The following is a 27,596-nucleotide window of genomic DNA, read 5'->3' on the forward strand; positions in this document are numbered from 1 at the left end:
TTTTAACAGAATATGCTATGCATGCATAAATCTCTCAGGCTACCCTAAAAACCTTGACTACATGAATAACTAATATAGATTGTTTGAATGTAAGTTTTATTCAGTATTTTCATATAAACTCCAAGAGCTGGCAGTATTTTGTAATAGAAACTGAGAATTTGTTAAAGAGAAAACAGCTGTTTAACTTTGCAGACAATACTTATAAATAAAAACAAGTAGTTTTGAACAACTCCATTGTTCTTCGCTATTATCTTCAGTTAAACAATCAATTAAAATTCACTGTCATTAGCAGATGGCCTGTATAATGTTGCCTGTTGTTTTTTTTAACATTATAATTGGACATTTCTACATTTACAGATAAAGCCAAACCAGTGTTTGCTGACATTCTCTGGGAATCGTACTGGGCAAATTCAGCCCTGTTCAGATAACGATGTGCAATATTGTTTTTTTCTTTGTACAGAAACTTTTATTTAAGCTATATCCCAAAACATTTCACAAAGCTAGATTCATTAATCACACAAATGGATAACACAATTTCTAAGTTAAATAGGTAGAAGATGAGAGGACTCAAGAGGTAGATACAAGAGAGACTGAAAAGATATGGCTGATGAGACAGAAACAAAGGATTGCAACAGCAAACAGCAGGGGTTATACAGACAGCTTTTGGACCAACAAGGGAAAGGACTTAGGGCTTCAAATCCTGTATGAGGAATGGAATGAAATCTGTTTCAGGAAAGCAAATTATCGAGAATATCAAAAGCGGCTGTCTAGTCAGTCTTGAAATTGCTTGAGTGTTGTTTGAAAATAGGTGAGGTTGTACTTCTTCAGAGCATGAAGCAAATGGACAGCAGAAGCACTCTGCATAAGCTGGGATCTGGAGACACAGTGGCCTGCGTGAGAGAACATGAAGCTTTCAGAAGATCTCAGCAGAGCTGGGGATAAGGTGAAGGCGTGTACTAGAAATGCAGCACAAGAGTGATATGTAGATTTGCATATATAGGAATACTGAAGGAAGACAGTTTGAGGAAGACACCAATAATAATAAAAGTACTAACAAGGGGAGACACTCAACTCAAAAAGCAAATCAAGGAAACCAAGCAGCATTTAATAATTTTTTACTCCTTTTCCAAAATGCCAAAATGTGCACTGAAATAACATTTTTTTTCCAGGAGAAAAAACAAGAAATTCTTTTAAATGTGCACAGGTAGAGAATTTAACTCAGATCCATGTCATGACCAGCCCCTGCATCTTCTAAGTCTGAATATTGGGACTGGATGATCTTGCAGCACAGGTTTTCTTCATGAGGGTCAAATAAAAAACTTTCCCAAATTGGAGAGTATGTATCTCAGTCTGCAGATTCACAGGTGAAGGGTTAAGATTTGGCTTAGGTCAAACAGGAACAAGGACGTTTTATAACCTGGGTCAAACTGAATAGGTGGTCTCTGCACAGCTCCTGTCACTATGAATTACATGCCAAACAAAATCATTATCATTTTTAGTATATGCAATATGCTTGCTTCTAGATACACTAGCAAGTCCAGGCAGGCCATAGTGTAAAACACAGACAAAATAGTCCTGCACTGTGAGGCTTTCTCTCTAAACAGACAGGACAGATAAAAGATGATACAAGGAAATAAAAATGCAGAGCATTAAAGTGACTTGCCCAGTATCACACAAAAGAAACCATGGGCAGAAATTGCGATGACTCCCTCTCTACCTCTTTCTCTCTCCTACTATCCTTCTAATAACACTAATAATGCCTTATGACAGCATACAAAACCAAGAAGGATGTAGTCCTCATCCAAGAAGCTTGCAATAAAAGCAGGTAAGCAGACCAAAACATACTGTATGATGGAAAATGGATTAGACAGAACACAAAACACTGTTCTTTTAAAACAGTGAAAGAAACACTCCCTTCTCCAACTCCAGTGCAATCTAACAAAAGATCAGGACGTAAGGAGCATAACTACTGCGGTACCTAGCAAATCCCCATGGTAAATTCTAAAGGCAGGAGATTTTGCAGAGACAGCATAAAAGGGAGAGCGATCTGTGCAGAACAGATGTACTGGAACACCAGTGTCTGCCTTAGCTTTTACACAAGACAATATTTTTGTATATAAGAGAAAATATTTGATTTAGATACACAATAAGGAAATAGTATGACAGCATGACGCAAAATTAAACAGTGGCTTTGTAAGTATCAAATTTCTTTCAACTGGCCCTTATTGTAGTTTATAATTGACAATCAACAATAAGCTGGTCCCTCTCCAAATTTTTTCAGAGTTAATGGGGAGTAAAGTGTTGTATTTCTTGTGAAATCCAGGCTTTAGAAGTCACATCAACAAAAACAAGCATGTGGTATTTAACCCAACTTTAATAGGGGTTAACAAATAAAATATTTATTCTCTTTTCCTAATGTAAAGAAAATAATTGTTTTGATTTACCTGTTAAACACAGTACTTTACAAATGCCTTTGGTTCATATTACAACTAACAGCAGCTCCTCAAGGAAACCAGTTTTAAAACAAACTTTTATTTATTTTCAGATGTTTTTAAACATCTGGTTAAGCAATTTAGTTACCCGTATCTTAAATCACTGTCTATAACCACTTCAATGGGACAAAACATTTTTAAGGAAAGATGCTTGTATTTTGAGATTCTCACTAAAAAAGAAAGACTACTTCTTCAGAGGATGTTAAACATAAGCAAAGCCTACCATAAAAAAAGAAAAAAAAGAAAAAAAAGAGCAAATAAATAATAAAAACATTCTGTAGAGATCATAAAGAAATGAATATACTTGAGGCCTGCAGTAACAGAAATGGAACGAGTAGAGCAGTACAAAACACAAGGTCATAGAAAAATTTCTGTTCTTTAAATGAAAGCATGATCAGCTGCAATCTCAGCAGTTGGCAATGGCAAAGGAGCAGAAAGAGCTAGTTGTATTGGTAAATCACAGGGCACCCAGAGCAGACAGCACAATGCAGTCATGTGAAAGCAACTGTGGTTCAAGGATGTACCAAGAGTTATTTCCAATATGCTAAGGAAGTATTAGTGACATCATGCATGGCTTTAATCTTTTTCAAATATAGAGCCTAGACAAATTCAGAGTGGAATGGATGAAAAGTGAAGTGCTGGCAGGATAATAAAGATCCTATCACAGAAAGATACTTTATTTGATTCATTAAAAAAAACCCAAAACAACAGAAAAACAACATGATGGACTCAAGAGGAAGAAAAGCTACTTTAGCTCAAGGGCAATACTTGTGTAAATTGGGAATAAATGAGTGTAAACTGGTCACAAACACACGTAGCCTAGAAACTAGAAGCAGGTTCCCATATGTTAGAGTAATGAGGTTCAAATAACACTGAGAACAAAACCCCAAAAAGCTGTTTTTAAGAAAGTGCTTAATAAGATTATGAAAACAATATGTGACAGCATCTCTCCAGTAGTAGGGGAGATTTCTGTTCTAGCCTTGCATATGAGGCTTATGCATTATATTAATGTGGAGTAAATACACTTACTCCTTCATCTACAACTGTGAGAGCATCTAGTACCCTACACCTCTAAATGATAAGCCAGAGCTAGATACCAAAGAAAACTTGCAAATTTCTCAGAACAAAATTCAGAAGAATAAACCTTGATGAAGAAGCCCAAGAAACACATAGGATTAAATTCAATACTTAATTCTCCTCTGCCTGCACAGAAAGTATCACAGAATTAAAAAAAAAAAAAAAGGACCTCGACTTCTTTCGTAATACATGACAAACCAGATTCCCAATTTTGCACTCTTTCCCCAGCTGACCTGACACATTAATAGTCATTTTCTCAGTGAAGTTCAAGCTCAGCAGTTACCAAGTATATTTTGCTGTAGCTGGACTCTGAGAAATGTTTTAACTGCAGTATTTTTGACTGAGATTCTCCTGAACAAGGCACTGTGAGTGTTAAAATGGAGACATATTTCTGAATGGATTTTGAATGGATTCATGATTTGAACCTTTACGGCCCACCTTTTGTGGCAGACAATGACACTTAGATGATGCTAAATGCAGACCATTCCCACCAGATGAAGAAATCAAACCTACTATCCTTAAGAAAATGTTTTAGCATTTACATTGTGCATTTTCAACAGCCAAGCACTGCACTGCAGCCATCTTGGACAGTTCAGCCATCAGCTTTACTTGTTCATCATTCCTTCTCCTCTCCTATGGTACTGAGAACGATGGAGCTTCAATATGCTTAGCTCCTTTCAGCTGTTATGAACAGCCAGCTGATGCTGTCTGCAATTATTCAATGCATCCATCTTACCAACAGACAAAAACATCAGTCTCAAAAAGGATGCTGTACGCTATAGCAGAGCTATACCTTTGGAATACTTTTTCATGGAATTGTCATGCAATTGTTTTTTTACAGGGAGGGAGACAAAAAGAAATCAAGACCAAAGAAAGAAAACTTAATGTGTAAAAAGAAAGAAAAATTCAAGTAGAGACAACAACAAAGCTATATGCAATGGGAAGACACCACATAAAAAATCTACTCCAGCAGAGGTGATTCTGGTGCTGTTATTAAAGGTTAAGATTCATCAGGTTTAAATCTTCTGCAGAATTATAATACATTTATCATGAATGTACACAAGTAATTTCTTTTAGAATGTCATTTGAAATGCATGGCACTGATGTGACCAACTCCTCTAAAAACAGCTTTCAAATTATCTATTTGAAAAGTTGGAACTCTCACCACCTACTGTTTTGCAAGCAATGAGGCAAAGGTTAGTAAGCACAGTATTTCTACTCATTAGCTTGGAAACTACTCCACATAAACAATCTTGGGAGCTGGTTCTACTTTCTAGTACATGCCACTAATCCAGTTCTTGTGCAAAAGTAAAAGGTCTGTACCATTTTTCCCAAGTTATGAATTACTACATTTTCATATACTTAGAAAAGGAGTAAAAACCTTACACAATGTATTTAAAACAGCATACACTGAGCAAACTGAACTTAGATGGCATGGTTAAAACAAAAAATAAATGTATTTACAATACTGCATAAGTAATATAACACAAACTTCCATTCCAAAAGCAATCACATAGAAATAAAATTAAAAAAAATTAGAACTCACATATGTTTTAATAGCTATAAATCCTTAATTTCTAACCAACTTTTTCTTTATAAAAGTCTGTTTAAAATATTAAATTTTTGATTCTTTCTAACTTAAACAGAATCTAAAATGATTTGCTAAATATTACTGATCACTTAGTCTTTGTCTTAAGTTTCTAGATTTTCCATTTTCAAATTTTCTCTTTTTAAATGTTGGCACCCCTTCTGACAGGTCTCCAAGAGAGGTGACTGTCTTCTCTTTAAATATCACTTTTGCATCTTCTGGAACTTCTAGCACTGGAGGTGGTAGATTGTCACTCTCTGTACTAGGAAGCTCCAGGTCCACTTTTTCACTGTGAGAAGAGAGTGAAAAAAAAAAAAAAAGCGGAAGGGTTAATCTACATGGAGAAAACCAACACTGCCAACTGCAGCCAGTAACATTCATATTTAATTGTCAAAGCAGCTTTGAAAAACTCCTATGAAAACTCATGAGCAGGTTACAAAGTTTTCTAGCCAAGATCACCAGCATGACTAGAATCAAGAGAAAAACGTGCTTTATTTGTTCTGTGTGAACTGGCATACAAAGTAAAAAATTGAGACCTCAGTTCTGTACTGTGCTTATAGCATGGTCCAACTACTGATCATGTAAATAGTCCTATAAAAGCCAACAGCCCTGCATGTTTGTAAATTTAAGAATGTTGAAAGACTCTCATCAGTAAGCAATTAGCAACAGTTCAATGCCAAAAAGCTATTGAGTAGTTTTCCTCAGGTGTCCATCGCAGGTCTGTTATTCAATACTTCAGTTAATGTTCTACATGACAGAATAGAAAACAGGCTTACCAAATCAGCCAGTGATCTAAGCTGGGAGAGACAGCTTTGGAGGACTGGATCACAACTAACACTGATCTTGACAAAGACATTATCTAAAAATTACCAATCAGTTTAAGGGGATCAACAGCAAAACACTGTGATCTAAATGAATAACCTGTGGCACAAACATAAAATGGAGAACAACTGAACAGTCAGCAGAAAATGATCGAGGAGATCATAAGCCTGTCATGAATCACACCAGCATTACACTACTGTGAAGCAATACACTTATAAGGACATGTTGTATTGCTGGCCAATTTGTACAAGAAATCCTTCTGGGCTACTGAGTGTTGGTCTGATGTCAGCTGGTGTATTGTACCCGATTTCAGGTACTGTGCTTCAAGGAAGGCATGGATAAGCTCAAGCACCCAAACAAGAGCCATGACAATGACTGCAAGTCAAGAAAATGTGACTGTTGCGGTATCCCTAAAAGGTCAGCCTCCTGAAAGTGGTTAGCACTGTTTCTGGTCTCAATCAAAAGTAAATAGTGAACAACTGCATTTGTCCCTGTTATGTGTGTATGAATATCAAGCCTGTGTACAGACTGATATATAAGGTTCAGTAGCTGAAAGCATTTTTCATTGGGCAGTCAATTCCAAATCACTGAAAGGAGAATTTATCAGCTCTGGAGTCAAGGAGTGGTTAACTGGTTCAATAAAGCAGATGATCACATAAGACATTTATCTCTCCAAGGAAGTATATCGGTGCTTAATTTAGCCTGAAGAGTGTCAAAACTGTATCTACTGAAGAATTTAGATCACCTTCTCCCAAAACTCATCTCTTCAGACACCTGGAGCAAACAATAACAAGAAACTGGCTACAAAAGACAGCGTGCTTCAGAAGAAAAGGAGCTATCTCATGCATAGATTATGCAGTAAAAATAAAAGTAAATAAAATAACAACTCCTGATCAGATGTGTGTCAGGAAAACATCTGCAGCAATTCAGATGGACATGGGAGAGAGACAACTTCCACATTTAATGCTGGCATAAGTAGACTACACGCTTTTTCTTTCACCTCCTTATTTAAATATTTTGTAAACATTTGTAACTGTGTTGTCTATTTTGGGTGCTATAAAAAATACATCCATTTGCATTTTACCCTAATCTGGTTTGAATTTCCAAGTACCTAAATAGCTAGGTATTTCTCATTCAAAGGTATCTGAATCCAAGTCAAGACTCCAGCATATTGCCTAGTGTACTCAAAAGATAAAGATGTTGTATGGGCTAGTTTAGGGAAGGAGAAGTGTCTTCTAAAGATGGGTGATAACCTAAATCATCATAAATATTGCCTTGATTATGCCAGCTCTTTGAAACTCTTGTGGTTTAGGCATATTCCCCAATGCATACCAGAAAGCTTCTCCTACCAGGTTATGAGAGCAGTAGGCACTTATCCATAGTGACAGCAGAAAAAGCTGAAGCAGATTTTTTTATTTTCTTTCTGCTTAACTTTATTTTGGAGATACAAATTAGGGAGCAAGATAAACAGGAGTTCAACCAGAAGCCTTCTATTGCAAGGCTGGATGGAAGTAGATAAAAAAAAATAAAATGCTGTGATAAAGGGCTGCGCCCTTCAGGTGAACAGTTAAGAGTTAGTACAGAACCATGAATCGAGAAAAGCTCAGTGCTTGTGAAACTAGCTTAGCCATACATACTGGGCTTAGCTAGAACTTGCTTGGAGTCTAACAAAGCACACTTTCACACTGTCACACTGTCAACAACTATTGATCCTACTGGGAAGGAATACAAATATTATTAATACAAATACAGCATGATCAAGATGCTGCTGGTCCTAGAAGATTGGCCCCAGCATGGGATAGTCAAGATAGATCTTGAACTCCATGTAGAGTTAGCCCAACTAATTATTCACCACAAAGAAACAGAATTTAGCCTAGAAGCTAGAGACCCCGAGAAAGCTGCCTATGCCATTCCCAGCCTGCAAGCAGTTGTAGAAGCAGACACAAGAACTTCTGAGGCAGCTGAACCATATTTTTGAAGGCGATGATGCTAAGGAACATAAGCTTAGAATAACTATCTTTACATAGTTAATACTCAGCCGCTGAAAAAAATCATGGATGGCAACAATCCACTAATGCACCAAAGTTTATTTTGTACTTATGGCGCACTTTACACTAAAAACAAAATAGCACCACCATCCTCCATAGAAAGATATTCCTTAAAATAATCATCTAGGCAAAAATTGTATTTGGACTACATTCCCAATAACTGCTAAGCACATTCTGTCAAAAGTCAGAAACAAAAGCTCTTGAAAACAAGCACTCTGGAAATAAACATTACAAGAACACCTGTGGTAAACAGATACTTACCAGGTGTCTTCCTCTTCCTCTTTTTTAACTGCTTCCCAGATTCCATACGGGTTGGTCTTCTTAGATATGTCACAGGAGGTTTCTTGGGAAACTGAGGTAGTCTCCTCTTTATCAACAGCTTCTTCCTGCTTAACTTCTCGCCACTTGCCATAAGGGCCTAACTTTTTAGCTTTGGAAGATTTCTTTTCCTCTGTTTCTTCACCATTATCTCCTTTCCTCTAAAGAGGAAAAAACCCACCTTAAGCAAAAATGCCTAAATAAAAATACAATGTAGCTTTATTTTACATCTTTTATTTATTATTATCTACTATTTATACTTTTCAACTAAGAATAACTTGAAACAATAAATTTCATATTGTAATAAAATCTGAACATTTTTCTCCTTGAGCTTTCATCACATACACAGTTGAAAAAAATCTTAAATATTAGAAAAAATTAAGGTTGGGAAGTCCCATCTCTCATGGCTGATGAGAGCAAGAAGTAGCCAATACAAACTTAAAAACAAAGCTTAACATGCTAAAAAAAAAGAGGTGAAACATACCACATACAGCTTTCTGCAGGCACACATACATATGTCCTTTACAGCTAACAAGTATCTGTTAGTACTTTAGAATGATGCACAGTGAAACAAAAATACATATTTTAGAATTTACACCTGTCTATTAATACATTTTATACTTAAACTGTCTCTGGACTGTCCTTGTTCTGGACTACCAGTTCCAAAAAAACATTTGGCCCAACAAAAGCCATAATTAGAGCCTTTATCTTAACTTTTAGATTTGAAGACAAAAATACCTAATTGATACAGGTTTTGTGCTGCCATTGTTTTTTAAATTAAGGACTCTACCCAGAGTCCTTGAATGTGACTCTGGGCAGTCACATTTACTAATGAAGGTTAGAAGTCATAACCTCACACTGAAACTCAAATCATTTTGTGGATTATTTCAGAGATGACAGTGCCCCTTCTCAGAGAACATCACACTTTTGGCAGGCTGAAAGACCATACTCTGTATCCTGGAACAGCGCTATCAATGTGCCAAATAATTGAATAAAGATTAATTTTACTATTCAAACAAGTGCAAACTTTTATTTTCAGTCATAAGGTTTAACCTAATTACAATGAGTATAGCACATTGTAAGAGGTAAAAGACAAAGTCATCTTATGCTAGAAAATGAATACTGTATGTAAAATAGACCTGAAGATAGAACTTACCTTGAAATTTATTTCTGGACTTTGCTCTTCGCTTTCACTATCTTCCTTTTCAGAGTCTGATGCAGATGCTTTGGAATCTGTTTCTGTAAGCTCTTCAGAATGCTTGTCACGTTGACTGTTCTCATTTGAAGATGAAACAAAACCAGCAGGTTTCTCCCAAGTGGATACTGTCCAAGATATTTGGATAACCACATTATTTATGTTTCTAATTCTGATCTATTATTGCTTTGATGACATTATCTTCCAGTAACGGTGCTGCCTTATGCAAAAATACAGCAAATAATTTAGCACAAGGCTTCTGCCTTTGTTCAGTATGCCTTTTAATTATTTATTTTTTTAATAAACTTAATCAGAAAGGTACCACCTTACTTCCCAGTAGAAATATTCTCATGGCAGCTGACTTCACTTTTGATAAAGCATGTTGTAACTAGTGCTTAAGAAAAAGATAATACATAGCAAACTAGAAGACTGTGTTTCCATCTCATCCTAAAACAGGACATATGATTTGCCCTCTGGAGGTGCCTGTTTGATTAGATTTGTCTATTGATTACAAAGAAAGGATAAAGTAAGAACCCTAACTGTGAGCCTCCTAACTCTCAGGTCAGATTAACCCCTTCCCTGTGCTACTTGGCTCAGTAATATTAGGATTCTAGTTAAGGAGTAGTCAAGTAAATAAGGAAATATAAACGTTAATCTGAAAAGATCTGAAAATATCTATAGGACATGACCTCATTTTCAATTAAAAGTAGTATTCCAGAAAATACATTAAGAGGAAATATCTAAATTTATTAATTTTAAAGTTAACTCAGTGGTCTTAAAACTGTTGTTAGTAGTAAGAAGGTAAAAGTATATCAACTTTTAATAAATTATTTTATATAAGCTTTCAAACGTAATAAAACAACGACCTTTCCCATTATTTTATATATTTCCAAAGATATCCTTAGCTGAAAATACTTAACAGGTATGTTTCTAAATGCATCTTGGAGAGTAAAGGTGCAAGGTACTGACAGTCAGTGGCTCTGAACTAACAAAACAGTCTGTGAAGGGTGCTTGTGTCATCTAGCTTTAGGCCGCTAACTGAGAAGGCTCATTTTCCTAGGTGTCCCATATAGTCGAAGGAGAAAGCCTCCCAGAGGATGACTCAGAGCAGGAATTTAGCCTAGAGATACCAGCCTCCTAAATTACATGCCTGAGACTGGACACTGTAAATATTCTCCTTGGTTAACAATTTCTCTTTTCTTCAGAGAATGGGATTAGTGTAACAGAGCTAACGAGCAGTTTTCAAGCATTTCCAAAACACCTATAATTGTATAAAAATAAAGGATCTCTGTTGCAACTTTAAAATCTCATAAGCCAAAATATTACCAAATATGTTGATTTCAAAGACATTCTTCATGTCACGTGTCCACAAAGAACTTTAAAAAGCAATACAACCAAAGGCATAAAACATGTCTGAATTTAGAAGGCAACTTTAAAAATATCCAGCATCTCATTTCTATTTCAAAAGAACAAATCACAAATGATTTGATTAGGAAAGTGGCATGCTGAAAAACAGAATATTTTTTTCTTCTATTTTTGGCATCATTAGGAATGTCAATTCACACCCAGCAGCAGAAAGAAAATCCATGGCTGGTATAAAACCACTGGCTCTCCAGAGAGGCATCACCAAACTTGCACGAGTCAGTCAGATTTAGAGAACAGATGCCTGTTCTGGGGGAGTTACTACAAAGTTCCCCCTGTAGAAGAAAAAAAAATTGGGGGAGAAGAAGTAGAGGGTCTGACTCCTGGCCTCTCTTATCAATGCTATTTCAGCAAAAGGATAAAACTGTGGAGATCCTTATTCAACCCTCTATAGCTGTCAAAATAAAATCCTGTTCCTTTCTGATTTCCAAACGAAAACGTTAACACATTTATATAAACAAAGAATCCATATTTTACAGTTATAAGTTGAGTGTATAAAAAACCTACGAAGCACAAGTGTATACATACTGAAAACACAGCCAAAAGCCAGCACTGACTTAAGCAAGAAGTGTATTTCAACTAATGTAATGACTTAAAAATTACAAAACTTTGAAATGGCATTAAAATGCAGTTCACTTGCAAAACAAAATGCAGAGTTGAAAACACTTTCTTCTGAAACACAGCTTAACTGGAAAACAGACTCTCCCTACCTCCTGTTTGTGTGTTATAGTAGTAGGTATGACCATCTTCGGTGACACCTTCTACCCATGCTGCTGCCTGAGAAAGACATACAGACATTAATTAAAAAAAAACAGTTTTAAGGATCAGTCAGAGCATCACTTACAGAATATAACAATATTCATCCTTTGAGTATTTCTCATTCATGATAATTTTGCTGTTTTAAAGCTTGATTGAAACTTGGACCCCTAAAGCTGTTAGAAAATATTCCTTTTGACTCAAATGCAATTGAATACAGACTGCCTAACTTTAAGTACCACAAACACAACACACACATTTTTTTCAAACAGTGGATAATTAGAACCAGGCAGTGTAGTTCAGGTTGCCATACGGTTCAAATTATGATATAGTCCATTATTTTACAAGTTTTTGGTTTTCCAAAGTATTCACACCTTAAAATGTAATTTCCTTTTTTGTTCCTTGTCCTAAGTAGAGACTGAGAAAAAAATTCTCCAGAAGACAGGGTTTTGTGAGAGCTACAGAAAACCAGTATTAATAAATACTACAAGCAAACAAAAAAATCTTCTAAAATTTATCCTAAAACAGGACTTCACCAAAAATAGTTAAGAATCAAACTTTGGAGGAATGTATACCAATGAATTTGCTCAAATTGGAAAAACACTGATTTCAACAAGGCACTCATTTTTCCTACTTATTTAATACATACATATGATATTGGGCAGAAGTCGCTGGTATGTCTTTGCGGATGCAAATTAAAACAAAAGTGTTTTGCAAAATCATCCACAGCTAGACAATCATTAGTGGTTCACAAAACTTGAGACCTTCCCCAAGGATCTGATTCCACCAACACTTACATATACAACTATTTCACTGCTCCTTAAGTACTAATACTGTCCACTCCCCTGTATAGGACAGAACTTTGATGCAAGAGAAATATCAGCTTCACCATATGTTATTTTTTCATTAATACATGTCTCTGTGTGTGTATATACAAACACACACACATATATATAGGCTTCTGCATACATACACCTATGCATTTGCTTAATACTCTAGTAAAACTGTGTTGTCTTTTTAAAACTCAACAAAATCAGAAGTTCTCACATGTGCTCCACAGAAAGTTATTTATATAAATAGAGAAATAATACCAGTCAGTTCAGAGAATGGAAAAGCAAGAAAACCTTCAGTGAGCAATTTTCCTCAAGGTCTTGTTCTCAAAAGTTTGAATGTGCTAGTTTCAACAAGAGAAGCAAAAGGAAAATTTATTTCATTTAAGTGGAAAGAGGACAACAGACTATCCTTAAGTACAGCCTATTGTTTTTGTTAAAGTTGTTAGATACTGAGCATTTCAGATCTGTTTCTTAGAGGTTTTCAGCAGGTATTTGACATTAGACATGCCAAGCATCCCACTATATAAATGCTAACCAGCATGAAGTCAATCTAACAGAAGTCATATGTGGTCTTCAACATACTTTTTCATTACTGTGTTTTATCTACCTTTTGTGAAGTCTGAGGAGCAAGCTAATGTGCTATAAAACAAGAAGGGACAATGAATCTTGCTTGAACTACATATTGCAAGCACGCCCTTTAATGTCAGTCAAGGACAATGACAGTCCTTGTTAGAGAGCTGGATATTCCCAATATCTTTAGTTCAGGCTAAATGAGGGACCAATCAAATGCCCCTTTCTAGCAATAGCTGAAATAACTAAAGACACCACAAAGTCAAAGATCAGGGCGAGGGAGGAATGGCAAAACATGACCATGTGGCGTAAGAGAGATATCCGAACCAGAAGGTGCATGTTTATGATACTGCTGAGATGACCTAACTTCGAAATGCTGCCAAGAAGGGAGCTCCTTCTCTCTTCCATCTTTTCTCCCTGCACTGGCATTCCTCTGACTCCCCAGTAAGCTGATTCAAGGAACCAAGCCTACAAAGCACTACCCTAAACTCTGACGTCCTTACACCCTGTGAACTAGTTCACTATCTGGTCAAATACGCACCAAGGCCCACAAGTCACAGGACCATCTCCTTCACTGGAAGACAGCAGTGACACTGCCTAAATATACTGCAAAGCTGCTCCTAGACTGAGGAGATAAATCTGAAGTATTGGTTAAAAAGCTGTATAAAACCATGGGAGAATCAAAAAGCTAGAGTGGCATGTGATTGGGTAGCTCTGATATAAAGTGTGCAGTCTCTTGGGAATGAACACTGGCTGGAAAAAAGCCAGCATTTTTGAGATAGACACAGTCTTAACAGGAGCCAGAATAAAGACAGTGAACTCTATGTACATTTTGTAAATTGATTCAATTGCCTAAAAATATACATAAAATTATAACCAGTTTCTCCTATGACTGTAAATAATCTAATACTAAGCAAAGGCTACTTTCTCAGGCTAAGGAAAAACAACATAAAGCTACAAAATGTCAGGCATTCTGAAAAAGCCAGTTTTTTTGATCCCTAACAGCAAATCTAACATTAGTGGACAACACTGACTTTAAAATCATACTGTACCTGTGACACCTGTTTTCAAAATGGGAAAAACACAACCTCAGTCCCCAGGACTGATGTAAAAATAATATTTTTAATGTTTTGAAGCACTGAACTTCCAGAGTGATAAATATCAGAGGAAAGCCCAATAATAATAATAATAATAATAATAATAATAATAAATCATTTTGTCTTTGGACTATTTAGCAAGTTTCCCTATGCTTTAATTAGAGAAAATAATGTAAAATGCTAGAAGGTTGCCTGTACATAGGTTCCGTGAAGGAACCTACAGAAAAGACAAGTTATCACATAACTGTATCCTAAAGTAATCGCACAAGAAAATAGGCACTCTTAATTCTTTTGAGTATTTGACAATGCAATCTCAATGTTTTTCAAACAGTGCTTGGGGTATGTTATAATATAACACAAATACACATACGTGCACTCCTTCACACATACAAAAAACAACTATTCTTCAGTGAGGACTGGTCAAACAGGAAGATTTTCTTTTTCTAAGTGTTATGAATTTCTATGTCACTGTAGTGCAGAAGAAGCTCATAAGCTATAGTCTAGATCTGATGCCTCACAAATGCTCATATTCCATCACTTTACTCTAAAAGGAGAGGCTGACATGATAATGCCAGCATGACAATAAGACCTGCATGACAGAATGTCCAGCAGAAACTCTGTTCTGAGAAAGCAATGGTTGAGAGATTAGAATTACACGGTGACGGGGGGAGAGAAAGATAAAGGAGGATCAAGTATTTCAAATGTGTAAGATTTAATTTTTTAAAATTATATTTTATTCACAAAAGGGTAAACAGAATTTATTCAAAGTTTCCCAAAAGCTTTCAATTTTATGGGATGAAGAATCAAAAAATGCATATTCTGCAAAAACACAACCATCACTATCATTTCTCTTCCCTTGATAAATTAAGTGGTTAAAACAAAGATTTACGTAGTAAAATTTCAGTTTTAATCAACTATATAGTAAATCATTCTATATATTCAAGCCATATTTTCTTAAGTTTACTAAGAGCAAACGATCTATATTCTTCAGTCAGAAAAGACAGACGTGCAAATTGTTTAGCTTATTTCTGATAAGTGGTTACAAGAACAAAGAAAAAATAAGAGCATTTGATTACCATCTTAGAGTTTTGAGAGCTGTCTTGGAATCCTCTAGGCTTCTCCCATTGTGATTCTTAAAAAAAAAAAAAAATCATCCATTGTTTACTTCTGTCCATTTTTAATGTTGTTTAGAAAAACAGATCTAAAGGATATGACACGGATGTCTGTGCACATACAAACAAATAATATAGATATGCTTCATCAGAAAATAAATCTTCCTTGATCAAATCATGGTATTTTCACTACCATGGGACAGTAAACCAAAGTGTCAAAATTACAGGTGGCTTTACAAGGACTAATCACTTGCCAGTCTCTATTAAATTATGGCTGATACACAGACACTAGAATTTTGGTACAAGAAAGATTTTTTTTTTAAATGGTCGCTTTGGCCAGAAGAAACTAAACACATGAGTTTTTTACCTTTTGGAAATTATATTGTATGAGGAAAGATTAAGGCAAACACTAATGTCAGTCCTTAAATTTATAAGGAACAGTTTGTAATATTTACATTTAATAATAACAGAGGATTTCTTTTACACTTTAAATAGATCATAACACACTGCTCCTCAACAGAAGCAAGTCAGATAAATCCTGTAAAGGTGGAAAAAAACCCAGAAAACAACCCATAACCATTGGAGTATCTACTCTCTTTTATTTGGACACAGTTGATGCCCAAGTAATTGACCATTTTATGTCATATTCCTGGTAAGAAAGGTTCTTCGGAAGGAACACACCTATCTTTTCTATATTTAACTTTTGAGAGGCTAAAAATTTCCAGAAACATCTATTACTGAGTTTTCCCATTATTAACTTACTGAAAAAAAGTAAAAACAGTCTTAAGATCTGGATGCCTATGTCTTGAATGTTTAGTATCAAATCTCCAGCTAATTTTTAACATTTTAATTATCAATCTACACTGATACAGCAGAAGAGTAAAGAAATGTGGGTAGTCTCTTCTCATTTACATGCAAGAATTACGTCTGCATTTGCTTCTCACTAGTTTTTACCTCCTGTGGTTGTGTTGTAGTAATATGTGTAGCCCTCAGGAGAAAATCCTTGTACCCACTCCTTCTTTTCAAGTTTTGGTGGCCGTGAGGTATCTTGAGGTGTCTTTTTTTTCTTTTCCTTCTTTTCCTTTTTTTCTTTCTTTTCTTTCTTTCCTTTAATTTCCACTGTATTACTCTGTGTTTTACTCTGTGTCGAAATGGGACCTACATCATCTTAAAGAAAATGATACTCCCTTTTAAAAAAAGATTAATAATCTGAACTTACATACTAGTCACTCTTTTGTAACAGCAACAACAAACAGGAAATTTTGTTCTTAGGAGTATTTTCACTCATAGCATCACACACACAGCAGGTAAACTGAAAAAGATATTAAAAGAACCTTGTATTTTAGCAATACTATAGTTCCATGAGAAAGTCCAAATATCACAAGATGAGTAACACGAAGAAAAAAAACACAAGGACTCATGAATTCCGAGTAACAAAAAGAAGGAAACTAGAAGAGTTATGAAAAAGATGGCTTCCCTAGGAGCTTGAAACTATGAAAAAAAATTTTTTTTTAAGTATATGTCTTCACATGGACAGAACAAAGGTACTCGCTGAACTGCAAGCTGAGTAGGAGATTCAAAGCTCCACTGTTTGACAGTGGTGGGGTCCAAGCTCTCCTGTTTGGTAAGAACTTTGTCTCCACTGGCAGAAGTGAAACATACAATTAACTAAAGGAAGCTGCAGTGCTGATTGCAAGTGCAAACTACAGAGTATTTTTTCTATCACATTGTTTAATTTTCTACTCCAAATTGGATTGTTCCATGGGCAGAGGACACCATAGTTAAAAACATTCTGTACTGCAATTTCCACCATTGGCAAACTGAAGGCTCATTTTTTTTTTTTTAATGACCAAATAGAGTCCTGGAGGCCTAAAAGTCTTAAGTTCCTAAAACCTAATTTAAGAAAAAAACATTCCTATTCAATATTCTTTCAATTCTGTCTTTAATCCTTTGGCAGCTATATGAACTACCTGGCTTAACTCCAAGCCTTTTCAAATCCTCTTGATATGCTTTCATTGCAGCTTCCTCCATTGCTGCAAATTCTTTTGACATGTTTTCTTCTTCTTTTGCTTTTTCCAAGCTTTTCTTTTTAATCTACAAGAACAAAAAGCAAAAAAGATTAAACAAGTCTGACAATGAAAGAGATTAAAAAATATGTATTTGTGAAAACAAGATGTTTGAGTTACCTCACTAATTCTTTTTGTCACATTTTCTTTATGATTCTTTCCTCTTTCATGAAATTCAATGCTCTTCAAAACAAGAAAAATAAAATACACATGATACAATTTTAATTAGTTAGTTTTAGTTACTTAAAATTTAGTTAAACATAGCTTAGCTGAATAAGCCTAAATGTAACCTGTTTTGAAAATACTTAGAGCAAACACTATAGCTATAAAATGTTTGCTCATGACAATTGAGGAACACTAAGAAAAATTCAAAATTGAAATTATGAAAAAGCAGTAACACTTTTTTTTTAAACTCGCTCTGTTTGTTTTCCTGCAAGCTTTCCAAAAATATGTGATTTATTTAACATTCCAAATATTACTATGGTTCTTAATTAGATTATGCTACGCTCCACAAAGATCCCACGAACTTAAACTAGTCTGCAAGTCCATAAAATCTGAGACAGAGGGCAGAAAAAGGAAAATGAGAGAGTTAGGTAACTAAGGACAACAGGACAGTCTGCAAGCCAAGAGCTGCCAGAAAGACTGAAACTAGTAGAAACTAGAAGGAGTTCAGAAGCTCTACCGGTAAAATAGTTGACGTCCTAATAAGGTTCACACAACAAAAATCTGAGCTAATTCAGGTGTTCAAAAGCTAGATGCCTAAACCTGACCTAGTGACCCTAGAATGCCTTGGCAGAGATAGAGACTTTCAGAGGATGATTCATCTCATTCAAAGACAGGCTTATAGGTTACCCAAATCCCTCACTTAATGAATTTTTCTCTTCATTTACTACAGAAAGAGACCTAAAATGATTAACTTACACTTGTGCTTCTGAACTGTAGGTATCTAATTGTAAGCAAGATGAAACTCAGCTCTAGAAGTATTCTTGGCACCAGGTTAGGAGTGCAAAACCTACTTCTGAGTTAGAAACCACTGGCTCTAGTAGTTTGCAAAAGCTGTCTGCAAATCAGACACATCTTTCTACAACCCAGTAACGAGGTAACAAACCCCCATCACATTTCTGTGGGCTATGTGAAATGAAAGAAACCTCCTTTAAATGCTTGGAGCACTAACTGTACCAGGCCCACCTATAAACAGCACATATGCCAGGTTTTGCTTTCTGTTTGCATACTAAGGCTAGGAATAGGTCATGCAGATCTTTTAACGTCTGTGGACAGACAACATTTCAAGAAAGATCAAATGTTAAGTTACAGAACCTGAAGAAAAAGCAGGATCAGATATTTCAGTTCTTATCTTTTACTGCCAAAGAGAATAGCATAGACCATCTTGTGTGCAGATACCTGTTTCTCACTTAACGCTTTAAATGTCACAGGTAAGTATTACAAAGACATTTTAAGATGATATATTTCATGCATCAATAGACTAGTATCAAAAGTGATTTTAAAAGCTTGCAATTCAAAATCCTGGTATCTCAGAATCATTAAGGTAATATGGTAGATCATCCTACAGGTCTGTTGTCTGCTATCCAGCACTTGCAGTAATCGCAGAATTTTTTTGGCTGAGATTTCCAGTAATCCGCCCTGGAAAAGAAATAAAAAAAAAAGATGTGTAATCAGAAACAACATCAAACCCAAAGGTTTTTACATATACAGCCCCAGAAACTAAACCTAGTCTTATTTGGGTGATCCTTTGGTAAGAGTTTCTTACAAACTATGGGGAGCAAGCAAGAGTAGCTGTATTGACTAATGTTCCATATAGCACAGCTCAGTGTTAGCACTGTGCCCAACTGATTCCTGAAGACTACAAAATTTTCTACAACGGAAATGATGTAGAAGAACCACAAATAAAAGACAACACTAGCCCAAGATTAACAAGCTGTACTAAATACCCTTATTAAAGACAGAATTGTCAGAGATGTGCAACTTGTTATTTTTTATATAATGCATGCGATAAATGTTTTTAACTGTAAAACTTTCATTTTAATGTCCAAGCCCACTTTGGATTCAGTACACTGAGTTTAGCAACAGAAAGGTATAGTTTTGGACAATGTGAGCTAATGGAAGGGGCCCTGGAACAGATTCTGACCTGTGGGGTTACAGATAAAACAGCAAATGGTTTAGATGTTTCAGTGTAAAAAGGGGAATATTTTTGAACCATGCAATTTGGATAAGAAGTTGCATATGTGTGAGGAAACATGAGGGAACTTTGCAGAGCTCAGAAGTTAATACATAAAAGTTCTTAATAAAACAAACAACCCCTCCAACAATTAGATAAAGACTGTTTCTTCATCAACAACCCCTTTCAAATGCCAGATGAGGCTCTCACATGAACAGAAATAAATTCCATTTCTTGTTGGCTTGCAGAAATAGATGCAACGCTTCGGTTCAACAGAAAATATTCCAGCAACATACTTTTATGTTTTTAAATTAAAATAAAAAGAATGAGGGGCAAAAAGGAAAACAAAAACAACTCAAGCTAACACTTGAAACATTAGAAACATTAAAAAAGCCAAAAGATGAATCTTTGCTTTCCATCTGAAGATCAATGTACAAAGTTCAAGGAAAATACTTCCTGACATTTTTATTCAATAAAAACAAAGTCTTCGCCATGCACAAAAATAGCACCCCTAAACCCTATGATATGTGCAAGCAAGTCTTTCATAACAGAAACAGACCTGACTGATACAACACTTAAAATTGAAGCACAGATATCAAAACAAGCCCTCCCACCAAGGCTTAGTGTAAAATATAATTTCTAAGAAGCTATTACAATTTAAAATTGTAAATCTGAAGGATATACTGCAAAAAATGAATCAACTTGTAAGCAATACTGTGTTGGCAATATGCAGCTTTTCAAGCAATTTTCTGGAAAGCTAAAAAGCAGCAGCTGGGCTTCCCCCTAATTTAAACAGAAATCCGCTCATCCCTATATGGTATACTTTAAAACTGGGTGATTACTTAGTCACACATTTAATTAAAAGGCTTTTGAGATTTATATTCCAAAATGCACTCAGGCCAAAGCCCAGGAAATCTAACGCTCTGTCTTGAAGACTGAGCGGGTAGGAGGGAGATTCTCACAGAGCTCAGAAATACCTCTAGGCCCTTTCTCCTATTTGAGCTATAGCTCCTAAATTGTCTCTAAATCCTTTGACATCATCTAAGATAAATTTCTAGCTAAAACTTGGGTTAACTTTCCTAAGGTAGAGGACTAGTTCCGACAGAAAACATACAAATTGCAAAACAACCTCACAACATGTTTCAGAGGTGCAAGAACATTTGTGCATTTCCAAGTATAATCTAATAGGACTCCTTCTCTTGAAAAGAATCAAGCATAAATGCTAAAATTAAGACTGTACACTTGCACTTACCAAAAGTCATGAGAGTTAAGCTCTACATATTAGAGAAATCATGCTGGTGAATCTGAGGGGTGAATCTAGGGCTTAAGTATGAAATATTGGCCTTTAAGTTAAAAGCCTTTTGTCTTCATCTGCTATTGATAGACATAGGAGCTGACTCTGTGATGTTAAATATAAAATAAATGTAAAAATACTCAGTGCTGTAGACCTGGTATTATCCTGGGAACCTTAAATTTTGCATTTCATGATTAACAAGAGTTAATTGCATAAATTATGGTCCCAATTCTGAGACTTATGAGCATGCAGAGTATTATATGCTGAGTAGTTCTCTTAGAGATTTTCCAGTTTACTTCATACCACTCAAAGAAAGAGCAAGCTCATCTGAAATATCCACTGAATAACACCTGGCATTACAGCAACGATGGAGCCTGCAAAGCACCAGCAGTGTTGGAATGGGAGTAAACCAAAGAGGGGCGTTTTGGAAAGGGAGCAGCAACTGAAGCAAAATCCCACCTCAGTAGGATTCCACAAGATTTCACAGGCCCTGGCTACAAGCCTGAAAGTTAAGCCAGCTTTATGACAATGTTTAGGCATGTGATTTTTTTATTAATCTACCAAATATAGGCTCATGAGCAGATGCAGTTAAAGTGGCACAAAGCTCTCTTAAACTTGTATAATTGCATACAACCATGGGAATCATATTTTTTTAAATAAGTCATTGTAGCCAAACGGTAGAGTTTTTAAGACTACTTATCTTCTGCCTGCACTTACATCAGTAAAGTTAAGGCTGATGCTTGACTTCAGCTTTACATTACAACTGGTCCAGCCTGCTGAGAACCAGAAAGCTGACTGCCTAGCCATCACCATTACAACCATCTTTCTTCATTTCAGTAAAATGAAGTGAAAAAGACAGTCCACAGTACGTAAAGTTGAATGCATGGTTTTTACACATTTGCAGGACCGTGACCTATGCACTGTATACATTTATTCAGGTGAGCCCATTCAAACAGGAATGAAGGCAGCGTGGTGACCCTAATTTCAAGAGGTGTGCAAGCTTTACTTTGAAGCTCTTCCTCCCAGGAAGGCTTCTGACAAAAAGTCAGTTTGGAGCCCAACCTACCAGAGCTAACTGAGCAAGTGAACTTGGGAAGCTGCCGCTGGGCCTACAGGGAACAGAGCAGTAGCAATACTTTTGGACAAACTGCCATAAACTTTCAGCCAAAGTTGGAAATCCTGTAGTAACTTGCAAAAAAATTTGTATCTCCCAAAGAACAGGGATTTTGTTTCAACTTCTAATGGTCAAACCTACAAGGGAGAATTTGTAAGCTCAGGTCAGAGGACTAAAGGAGATGGGGGGGGTGGGGAAAGGGAAGAGAGAGTGAACACAGAACTGGTTTCTTGGAGCTTTAATGAAATAACTCTTTGCAGCAAACAGCTGTAGAGTGCGAATAGCTTCAATGTTAAAAACATTTTTAGATTTCTGAAGTTCATTTAAGACATTGGGGGAGTGAGAACATAGGGAAGAATAAATACCAACTCTGCATTAACAGCACTCTCCACGTTATTTGCAGCACTGAATTTCAGATATTTTTATTTTGCATAATTCCTTTCTTGAACCATTAGAATCATAGAATCTATGTCAAAATGATGAGAATCTGGATTACGCACTCCTACTGCATGTGAGCCACATGTTTGGGAGAACACAAAGAAGTTCTGTCGACAATATTCAAAATGTAACCTGAAGAATATTCCAGCAGTACTGGAGTCCTGCATCCCAGAACTCTCACTTTCGATCTTCCTGCCAAAGTGCAAGTTTCCTTTCCTAACAACTTATAGCATTATTAACATTTTAACAGATGGTGCGATCAGCCTTCCCATACTGGGAAGCTTTAAGCAACCCTAATAAAGAACCTACCTTCAGTTGATACAGTTTTGCAAACTTTATTTTGGGACTGGGCTGAAAGTTTCAGGTCCTATTCCATACTGGCTGAAATTTTTATATACATACATATACATACATATATATATATAGTTAGAGAGAGAGAGAGAGAAAGAGAAAATAAAAGAAATAAAACTGTTTCAGGTGGTTCTGAAGACAAGAAAAAAGTAATTTGGCCATACAAACATAATCTGGAAGCATTTGCTTTGAACAGCTCTGTTTTAAAACACCAGACTCAAAATTTGGCAGGGATGCAAGGGACTTTGTATCAGGGATATATCTGTCCAAATTATATGCCTTTAGGAGAAAAAAAAAATACATCACACACATGTTCAGCAGTCTTCTTTGATTTTAATATCTGCAAAGATTTTCCACACAGTTAACATCTTCCAGCTTTCTACAGGTTTGAGCACTGAGCAGCCTGTGCATGCATCACTCTCTTGAATAGAGGTGTGTGAAATAACTTGTTAAGCAATATACAGATCCAAGTTCTTGACTACACAAGGAAATGAATTCAGAGGAGCTATTGTGGGATAAATATTCTGTAACAGCCACTCAACTGGACGTGTTGTTATTCAGGAACGCTAACAAATTTTATTTGGGAATACTGTGTACTTCTAAAGCAAAATAATAATATTGGAGAAAAAAAAGAATCACATATATTTCACAACAGAGCCTCCACATGGGGAGACATTCCAGAACAGCTAATTCTAATACAATTATCCCAGTTTATTTTTCTGTATTGGCAAGTTCTAAGAATGACAAGCTAACACCAGCAGGGAAGAAAGCCAAAAAGGAAAATGAGGAAAAGGCTCTCTTGTACTGTGAATTGGGACACAGTGCAATGGCCCTAATGACCCATACTCCCTAAGAATTCATAGCAACTCTTCATTCCTACTGCACTAATCTTACCCTAAAACCCCTTCCTTGATTTATATCCTTTTTTTTTTTTTTTTTAAGAAAAACAAATTATATCTAAAAATAAGGATTCAAGAAAAACAAATCCCTGACACACCAACTACATAGGACTGTCCTCCTAGCCAACATAACCTTAGTGTGCTGGCCTTCTAATATGTCACTGGATGCATTTGTATGTTTGGGCTCCTAACACAGAGTAGCACTGGATGAGAATTTTATCTTCATGAAACAGGGCAGTTCTGTGAAGTGTTTAGTACTTCTGGCCGTCAAGTTGATTACATATTTTGGCAATTCTTCAATAAATTGTAATTTACAACCAAACAGCTGTATCTTTTTATTACTGTATTAGCCCCCTCTAAACAACATACAATACAAGTCATAATCCTACAAGACAATCTCAGCAGACAGTGGAATTTGCATAAGCTGCTTGATCTGACTCTGCATTGGTGCTGAAGATTGTTTGCGTGAATCTGCTTCGCAAGACCACTTTTCTGAATTTTAAGTTACCTATGTTTACATGAAATGGAGCATCACAAACATTTGTAACAATATACAAGAACGCACAAGAATATTAGGGAGGGCAGACTTTTGTATGCATAGAGCTCCAGTAGGACTTATCTCACCTAACTTTAGTTGTCTAAAAAGTCAGATATCTAGTTGTCTAAGTTCCCTCATGTCAATGGAGGGAGACAATCCAATGGCTCCAAAGTGCCATTCTTCCCATCCTAAATTAAGCATCTAAGAAACAAGAAATGAACTGAACTCTATAGGTGCATGTTTCTTTCTCATACAGGGAGTCTAAAGTGAACAATCCAAGCCAACCTCCAGAAGCTAGGTATCTAAAGTCAGAGGTATCTAGTGAGAGCAGAGGTCTGCTGCTGTAGATCCAGGTGAAGGATATGGGTTATGTCAGTAAGAATATGATAAGGATTAGAAGGGAAAAACAAAAACATAAATTGGGTCAAGAAATTGTTCAAGTATAATTTTAGCAATAACTATAATTAAGAACACATTGCATGTAGCATGAGTCTGCAAGATGAGACTCACACAACCTAACCATCAAATACTTTCACACAAAAAGATCTGTAAAGAAATTTTTGATAAGTTTCAGATTTTTTTTAAGCACAGAAATTAGGAAACCCTAAAAAGTAATAGAAATGAGTAAATGCCATTCATCTGACATTCTCATGTAATGAAAACCAAAGCTTAGATTTCGACCCCACCCCCAAAAAACCTATTAAGTCTTAACACAAACTTTACAGTCAAACACCTAAAATAGAGACATATAGCAGAACTAGGAGACAGTGGTTTTCCTTATTATGATTTATCCATAACTAGAGGTACCAAAGGAAACCCTGCTTTAAAGACGGGGGGGGGGGGGATAGAGGACTATAAACACTCGTCCGCAATGCTCACCACCCCAACGCTGCAGCTCAAGAAGCAGAAGTGAAGTCCCTCGCAAGCAGAAAGCAAAGCTACCCGGTGTGCTTGGGAGAGATAAGGGCCAGAAAACGCAAGCAAAAACAAACAAACGAAGGGGGGGGGGGGCAGGAGGCGGACCGAAGCGAGAAGAATGTAACTCAGACTGCAGGGCTGGGCTGGGAGGGTCGCTGGCTGCAGCTGGAGCACTAGCGGGACTGCGGCTGCCCCAGGCCCGCGGGCACCGGGGGCCGGGCCGGCCGCCAACGCCCCCGCCCCGCACCCCCAGGCCCCCGTGCCGGGCCACAGCCCTGCCCGCCCCCCGTGTCCCCAGGGCTCCCGGGCAGGGGGCTGGCCGCCGTGCGCGGAGAGCGGCCGGCGCTGCGCGCTCCTCCGCGGCCCCGGCACTCACATCGCCGCGGCCCGAGAAACAACGCGGCCGCCGCCGCCGCTCCCCTCCGACCGCCGCCAGCCGTTGGGCGGGCCGCGGCGGGGGCGGCGCGGCGCGCGCGCGACTACGGGAGCCGGGAGAGCTCAATCCGCGCTCTACCTCCCCCGCCCCTCGCCACCCCGCCGTCCCTCCTCCTCCTCCTCCCCCGCCCCCGCCCCCGGGAGAGGCGAGCGCTCAGCGGGGAGCCGCTCGGCGAGGGAGCCGCCGCGGCTCGGTGAGTGGCTCCCGCACGCGCCACAAGTTGCGGCTCGCCCGGGCGCCGGCGCCGCGCGGGGGCTCAGGAGGCTCTGCCCCCCTGGGGGGCCGTCTCAGAACTTTGGGCAGGGGCGCGCCTCCGCGGTGCCCGCTTCCCCCCCCCCCCCCCCCCCGGCGCGGCGCCTCCCGGGGACCGCGGGTTCGAGTCCCGCCGCGGGGCAGTCTGAGTCCCCGGCGGGAGACGGGAGGCGCGCCGCGGTGGGAGCGGGGTGGTGGTGGTGGTGGTGGAGGGGGGGGGGCTGGGCTGGGCGAGGAGGAGGAGGAGGTCGTTGAGTCACAGCGAGCCCCGTGCGCGCCCTCCGGCTGTGGCGCCCCGTCTCGCCGGCTGCGCCTGCCAACTTTCCGCGGAGGTCAGGGCCGTGAGGGAGGAGGGTGCTGCTCGTCCCCTTCGCCGCCCGTCCCTCCCTGCCGGCAGCCGCTCCCCCGCCGGCCTGGGTCAGCGGTGGCCCCCGCGGGGGAGACGGTTGGCGGCGCGCGCCCCTGCGCGGGGAGGCGGCGGCGCGGGCGGGCAGGGCTGTGGTGGCGGGCGGGGGCCGGCTGTGCACACACACGACACCCACGTCGGCCCCAGACCGGCCGCGGGGCCGCCCGGGGATGTTCCCCCCGCCAGGCTCCCATGACTCCGGGTGGTGGGGGTTGGCCGGAGCCAGGCTGCTTCAGTGTTTACTTGTTTGCTGGAGAAGTCCCTCCTCAGCGTTTTTAAAAACTTTTTAAAACAAAAGTCATACTGATTTTTCACCCCCCCCCCCCGGTATTATGTGACTTGTTTCCCAACACTACCGCCAAAAAAAAAAACAAACAAAAAAACCCTTAATTCATCGACTACAGCTGGCAACTTTTTTTTTTTTTTTTTTTGTATAATCGCACCAAGGGTGGAGAAGTATGTGAAGTGAGTCATGAGTTTAAGAGGCCCTCTAATTGTTTATTGCAAAAACAAGGGGTGGCTAATTTAACGTGTGGATAGTAAATGGAATAAAAGAGTTATTTAAATTCATAGTAAAAAGATAAAATACAGATATCCTCCCCTCAAGCTTGTTACAGAACAATCTTAAAAAGAAACGGGGGGGGGGGAAGTAATTTTGCTTTGTCCTGAAGGAGGACTTGTGGTCAGACTGTCATAGCTAACTGCAGTAGTTATGCATTTGTCAGCATTTCCATTATAAGTGTAGTTTTTGTGTAGTTTACAACTTGGTTATAAAAATATGCACTGGGTTGAAACTTGGTCAACATCCTCCTCTCCAGAAACATTTTTTAAGCACATTTTGAAATGGTTCCGCTTAGATGCTAAGTGAAAATCCATGGAAAATACTGGCTTTTTATGTTCCTCTAAACTTTAAAACTTATGCTGCTCATGCACATAGACGTGTTTATAGCTATTAGTCCAAAAATTTTCTACTGTACTCATTAAGTTAGACAAAGAAGAGTTTAAAGGCTCAGCCTGTGCAGGCATTGGAATTGCTCTTCAGATCTTTCTGAAGACTTTCACAATGTCACAGCAACCTCTCTTTAAGACACCAGCCTACAGAAGTGACATGGAGCACTGCATATCTGTGGAGCTCAGAGTATTGAGTGCAAGAACAATTTGAAAGCCTTAGCATTACAAACAAGAAGCCAGTGTTAAAATGAGAGCAGAATATGTAACTTTGCTACCAAAGCTCTGTGGGACTTTTCAATGTGTGTTCATTTGCTGCTTCTGAGATCTGGAACAAGCATAGTGTTTGAGGGGTTTCATTTGTATACCTTTATATGTATACATCTTGATCTAGTGAAACGTGCCTGCCACCCAGTGGACATAGTTGAAC

At 38.1% G+C, this 27,596-nt stretch overlaps 2 protein-coding genes across 3 annotated transcripts in view; one reads left to right on the top strand and one right to left on the bottom strand.

Moving 5' to 3' along the window:
- Window positions 1-25,584, bottom strand: WBP4 (WW domain binding protein 4). The gene is made up of 10 exons (XM_067292524.1): window positions 25,501-25,584; window positions 18,965-19,037; window positions 17,517-17,579; window positions 17,301-17,424; window positions 16,285-16,497; window positions 15,295-15,350; window positions 11,673-11,739; window positions 9,502-9,668; window positions 8,289-8,506; window positions 1-5,446 (listed from the first exon to the last, which is right to left on the bottom strand). Coding segments are annotated over exons 1-10 (1,191 nt in total). The 5' UTR covers window positions 25,503-25,584; the 3' UTR covers window positions 1-5,238.
- A 120-nt stretch (window positions 25,585-25,704) lies between these two features.
- Window positions 25,705-27,596, top strand: part of ELF1 (E74 like ETS transcription factor 1) — a 92,704-nt gene continuing 90,812 nt past the window's right edge. The window contains exon 1 of one of the 2 annotated variants that reach the window (XM_067292534.1): window positions 25,705-25,753. The gene's annotated coding sequence lies outside the window, so the exon portion shown is untranslated. The remainder of the gene's footprint in view (window positions 25,754-27,596) is intronic. The other variant, XM_067292561.1, reaches the window with a different exon arrangement.

Source organism: Apteryx mantelli, chromosome 1 (genome assembly GCF_036417845.1).
Source record: "Apteryx mantelli isolate bAptMan1 chromosome 1, bAptMan1.hap1, whole genome shotgun sequence".
Classification (NCBI taxonomy): Eukaryota; Metazoa; Chordata; class Aves; order Apterygiformes; family Apterygidae; genus Apteryx; species Apteryx mantelli.